Source organism: Puma concolor, chromosome B1 (genome assembly GCF_028749965.1).
Source record: "Puma concolor isolate L17-30 chromosome B1, mPumCon1.1.hap2, whole genome shotgun sequence".
NCBI classification, from domain to species: domain Eukaryota; kingdom Metazoa; phylum Chordata; class Mammalia; order Carnivora; family Felidae; genus Puma; species Puma concolor.
The window spans coordinates 149,863,647-149,869,646 of NC_141670.1; the positions used below are offsets into that span (position 1 = coordinate 149,863,647).

General features: G+C 43.7%; 1 protein-coding gene across 2 annotated transcripts in view; it reads right to left on the reverse strand.

The window, feature by feature from the left end:
- MOB1B (MOB kinase activator 1B) overlaps window positions 1-1,693 on the reverse strand; it is a 54,750-nt gene extending 53,057 nt beyond the window's left edge. Inside the window, exon 1 of one of the 2 annotated variants that reach the window (XM_086704887.1) lies at window positions 1,541-1,693. Coding sequence is in view for 1 of the 2 variants with exons in the window: in XM_025921400.2 (XP_025777185.1) it covers window positions 1,312-1,325 (14 nt within the window). In the remaining variant the exon portion in view is untranslated. Of the gene's footprint in view, window positions 1-1,311 lie in introns of both variants that reach the window. The other variant, XM_025921400.2, reaches the window with a different exon arrangement.
- Window positions 1,694-6,000: the final 4,307 nt, after the last annotated feature.

Genomic DNA, 6,000 nt, shown 5'->3' on the forward strand with positions numbered 1-6,000 from the left:
CTTCCAGGATGAGCCTAAGGAAGAGATTTCACAAACTCACATGTGTTAGGCAGGATGACACAAACCAGGCCACCTGTGCACATGAGAAATGTTAGCAAGCTGGCCTGCCAGTTAGCCTTCTGTGGTCACTCAGTTTTGCCTGAACACTCGAAAAAGAATTAATATTCTACATAGGGGCCTATGAAAATAAGGATTAATTAAATTCTCAGGATCCAGGTGCCAATGTGATGACTAAAAATTACAGGTGGGGAAAGAAGAGAATGGGAACAGAACTGCTATTGCTACTGTTGTGAAGAAAAATACTATTCTGTCCACAACAGTAAAGGAGTATATGATGTTAGTTTCAACCTCCAAGTTTTTATTAGCTTTCTAACCACAGATCAAACAAAAGTGAATCACAACGAAGCCTTCAAACGCGGAATTCCAAGGGTGTTCAGACGACCTGGGGCTGTCTGCTGCCTCCATACCCCCATCTGGCCATCCCATCTTTCTGTCCATCCCCCCAAACTCGTCTGCAATAAAGGTAAATGAAATAGCGACCAGCACTAAATGTGACGTTAAGTTGGCATTTACAAATGATCTGCAAAATAACTCCCCAGCGGACCTAATCAACCCAGAGCACACTACCGGACTGCTTAGTGGCTGTCTAAAAAGATAAAGCCCGTACTTTTCTGGGGAGCATACTGGGAGGAAGGGCACCTCGGTGAACCAAGTAGCTGCTCCACACTCCAAGACCCTGGGCTGTCACCTGGGGATCCTGACCCTAAAGCCGCCTCATTAAGGATGTGTTACATCCACAGGACTTGTTACTCCAACTTTCCACTCCTAAAACCTAAGAGGGAAGTTAAAAGGGTGCTGGGGTGACAGGGAAAAGTACTACGCCCGACCTTGTGTGCTTGGAATCCAGAAAAAAGCAATGGGCAAACGAAACGGAGAAAGACCACCTGGCACGCGACGCATAAAGGTCATGCGGAGGAGTGGGAGGTATCTATGCAGAGCGTGCAAACCAACAAACCCAAGAGTGGAAGGAAGGGAAAGATGGGGAGATGGAGAATGCAGACCCAGGCACCGGGGTGTGTCGGGACTCGGGGTCCGGGGAGAAAGAGCCTCTGTGGGGGCTGGAGGACTCCAAGCGAGCTTGAAGCGGGTTGGGGAGGCGACGGCCGTCAGGCAGCGCCAGCGCACCAGAAGGGCTACTGGAGACCTGCTCAGTGGGAACGCCCGGCCCGGGCAGCTCGGGGCAAGGCGAGCTGGGGCCCGCGGCCCTGGTCGCCCGAACAAAGCCGACGCGCGCGGGGCCTGGCTACTCACAACAAGAAGCTCATGTCTGCCGCGGCGTGGGCTGGGGGCTTTGCGGTTTCTAGGCCTCCGGGCGGCGGCGGCGGCGGCGGCCAGGGATGAAGAGGGAAGGAGAGAAGAAGAGGAGAGGAGGAGGAAGGGAAGCGCCAGCTGTTCGACGGCCCCAACTTGTTCGGCTTTGCTAGTTCCAATGGCAGGCGGAGGGGGCGGAAGTGGGAAGCGCACGGCTTGAATCACTCACTGGGAGGGGAAGGGAAAGAAGGCGGGGAAAGGGCCACACGCCTGCTCTCCGAAGAACAGCCGCCGTGACTGCTGAGCTGCTTGTCGCGCCTCCCCCTCCTCCGATTCCTCTTCTTCCTCCTCCCCCTACCCCTCGTCTCCAGTCCCTCACCGCCCTCAACCCGCGAACTCTCGCGAGAGTGGCGGGCGCCGACCCTCCCTCTCCGCTGTGGCCCCGGGTCCCTCAAGTTCTGGACATCTTTGCAGCCCCGGACCACGCCCAGCGAGTGCACTGGGGCCACCAGATTGGTCAAGGACTGTCCACCTAGTTGCGGGTCGTGGCAAAACGCTCCGAACTGCTTAGCTGGGTTTCAGCAGTCAGGAAGTGGGCTTCAGCTGCGGGATGTCAGGGTTCTGCAGTGAGGGATGGAATTGCCACCAGAATTATGCCCTCTGTAAGTGTTCGGCACAGGATGGTAAAAGGTTATGGAGTCTCTTTGCTAGTATATAAAAACAGGAGGAAGTTTAACGTGTTTGGAATGGGTTGGGTGTGGTTCCCCCAGAGGAGAGAAAAGGGTCTAAATGGGTTTTCAAGGTCCCTGTCGTTTTATGGTTGTATTTTAAAACCCTGAACTAGGAGAGGTCAGGATCCATTATTGTCTCAACAGGCAAGCTATGGTGTCATCAGCAGCTGGGAAAACTGCTGTGGTGACATATTCAATGTGGAGCATTCTTAAATGGATTATAAAGCCTGGCTCTGAACCCCTTAACTGTGAAATGCAAGGCTCCCTATAAGGGGGACTGAATCAATTCTAGCCTCTAGAATGTTTTGTGCAACAGAGTGCCGAATGGTTATAATTGGCTTAGGCCCCATAAATGCTTAATCAGCATTGCCACTGATAACCAACCTACCACAACATTATCAATTTAAGTACCCATTTATTTTACACAAGAGATGTCCATCTTCTTTACTTAAAACATGCATCAAGTCCACAAGTAAGTTTTCAAAGAACCTGAACATAACTTAAATAATGTGCAGCTATTAACCCACTTTGGGCTAACTGACATGAAGGAAGTACCAATATGAACTATATGCTTTTGAGTTGGTGCATTATTAGTTTGGCATGTTGGTAAATCAAACCATTTAAAAAAATACAGAAGAAAATATTGGAATCTTGACATTATCTTGGGAACAGCAGAGGTCACTGGAATAATTTGGGAAGACTTAAATACTCAAAAGATGCAGGAAAGAAGGGGGGAAAGGATTTATCTCAATATAGTGAAAATAATGGATTTATAACAAAAGCCCAGATCTTGATTTGGTACTAATTTATTATGTAATTCCATAAGGGTCTTCTGAAAGTAAGACTTGAATTACCAGATTAGGAAATTATGTTTGGGAAGAGTAAATCAGTTAACCTATTAGAACAACAGTTCACACCTTTTAAAATGAGGGTCTTGGATTATTTCATGATCTCTAAGATATTCCAGTTCTAAAAGTCTGTCATGTCAGGGACATCCATCAAATGACTGGCAGACAGTTCCCATTTGCTCCCTGATTTGGCAGGCTGTCTTACATAGTTTTGCTTTTGTTCAAACACAATTTAGATGAATCCTATGACACTGAATCAGGATAACAATTGGCAGAGGAGAGAATCTGCTAAAGTACCTGCTGAGTTCTTCTTTTCATACCACAAGGAGAGTTGCCTGAAATTAACAGCTGATAAAACTTAAATATATTGGTCTTAAAAATGATAGTCATGTTAATAATATGGAATATAATTCCAGAGGTTAGACATTTAAATCAAACCATGGCTGTCACTTAAAATTATTCGGCTTCGAAAGCACTGGGAAATTTAGAACCAAATAGAGATTTATTCAAATGGACATTTCTAATTGCAATTGCACTTTCACCAATCCATATTTCATATCACTCTTCTCTTAAAATTTCAAGAAGTTCCTCTCCTGGTCAAAAACTTATTTTGTTTATAAATCTTTGGGGCGCCTGGGTGGCGCAGTCGGTTGAGCGTCCGACTTCAGCCAGGCCACGATCTTGCGGTCCGTGAGTTCGAGCCCCGCGTCAGGCTCTGGGCTGATGGCTCAGAGCCTGGAGCCTGTTTCCGATTCTGTGTCTCCCTCTCTCTCTGCCCCTCCCCCGTTCATGCTCTGTCTCTCTCTGTCCCCAAAATAAATAAATGTTGAAAAAAAAAAAATTAAAAAAAAAATAAATAAATCTTTGTTTATGAAAGATTATTAAAGTTTGTATTTACCAGTTTTTCAAAGAATTGAGACTATAGCATGAGTAGAATAGAATACAACAGAACATGTGTGGGTATATGCTTTCAAATATCTTTACAGATCCATTCAAATTTATAAGTATATTTACATATATAAATATAAACAAACAGGATAGTTATACATTCTGGTAAGATAGGAAATAAACAGAATAATGTCATAGAGAATAATGGTGAAGGAAGAGGATCTAATTCATTTATTTATTTTTTAATTTTTCTAAACGTTTATTTGTTTTTGAGCGAGAAAGAGAGACAGAGTGTGGGCAGAAGAGAGGGAGACACAGAATCCGAAGCAGGCTCCAGCTGTCAGCACAGAGCCCAATGCGGGGCTCAAACCCACAAACCCTAAGATCATGACCGGGGCCGAAGTCGGAAGCTCAACCAACTGAGCCACCCAGGTGCCCCAAAGAGGATTTAATTTAGATTGAATGGTTCATAAAGTCCTCTCAAGGAGGTGACATTTTTGCTAAGACCTGAGACAAGAGAAGGAGCCAGGCTTGCAAAGAACTAGGGGATGAGCATTTTCTGGTAGAGGGAATAACAAGTGAAAATGCTCTAAGATAAGAAAGAGCTTAAAGAGTTCTTAGAGTTGAAAGGTTATGGCCTGGGCAGAGTGAGCAAGAAGAATGGCATAAGAGAAGCCTGGACATGTAGACAGGGCAGGCTGGGGTTGACAAGCTTAGGCAAGGCATTTGGATTTTATTCTGAGAACATTAAACAAAAGAAGTAAAACAAAATAATCTGAATAACACTTCATTTTTTTTAATTTGGAAAATTTCAAACATATATAGAGGGGAAGAAATATGATGAATCCATCACACAGCTTCAACAATTATCAGCTCATGATCCGTGATTAGCATTTTGGAAAGATCATTCTCCCTTGTTGTGGAGAATGGACCAGAGGAGGCCAACATGTCAGAAGGGAAACCAGAAGACTATTGTAATAGTCCATTTGTTTCTCAGTTGTGATTTGGTTTAGGGTAGTGTCATTAATAATAGGAGAAATTAATAATCTCAAGGTAAAACCAACAGCACTTGGTGATTGTGCAGGTTGGGGAAAGAAAGGAGTCAAAGATTACTCCTATTATTTTGGCTTTAGCAACTGATGGAAATAGCCATTTATTGAAATAGGAAAGGTCTGAGTGATAATTTGGTAGTAAAACCAAAGTTCTATTTTAGATTAGTTAGCTTTGAGATGTCTATTAGACATCAAAGTAGTGATGTCTGGAAGAGTTTGACTACTGCACAAAGCAAAGGGAGAGATCCAAACTGCAGGCATGAATGCAGACCTCAGTAAGTAAATAGTATTTGAAACCATAAGATGGGCTTGCAAATAGGAATTTATATTCCCGATAAGGATAGACATAGCAGAGCATTACCTGTAAGCATCTGTTTATTCTTTACTTCTCTTCCCAGATATCTCTGGTTTCTGATCACCACTTACCTACTTCAGTTGTATTTATAATCTCCTTTTCCCTCAAGGTAATGGTTTCTACCACCTTAGAGATGATTCATCATACTTTTTATCAGATTAATCATTTCCAATGTGTTCACTAACATGTTACCCTTCCCAGGTAAGATAACACTAATTAAAGCCAAGTTTCCAAATAGTGGGTAAGAGGAAATTTCTCCTTATAGAAACATTTCAGTTAAAAAAACAAAAAAACAAAAACAGGGGCACCTGGGTGGCTCAGTTGGTTAAGCATCCGACTTCGGCTCAGGTCATGATCTCATGGTTCGTGAGTTCAGGTCCCATGTCGGGCTTTCTGCTGACAGCTCAGAGCCTGGAGCCTGCTTCAGGTTCTGTGTCTCCCTCTCTCTGCCCCTCCCCAGCTCGCGCTCTGTCTCTATCTCTCAAAAATGAATAAATGTTAAAAAAAGAAAATTAAAAAAAACAGTAGGAATGATTTAATTATTATTAGAATATCACCATTTTTGCAACCCCTAATAAATTACTGGATCTAGGCATTAATCATGGCTGCTGGTATCACAGGGAGAAAACCATACTTTGTATGCATCCTGATGGAAGAATGTATCATCACCTGTGAAAAAGTCTTGCCAACAAAAAAGAACTTGAATCTGGTTAAGCCTCTAGATCAACTATATTAAATTATAGGGAATAGAGGGAACAGGAGAATATGGTAAAGAACACGTTAAATGACACCACATGGATTCATCAACAAAATCC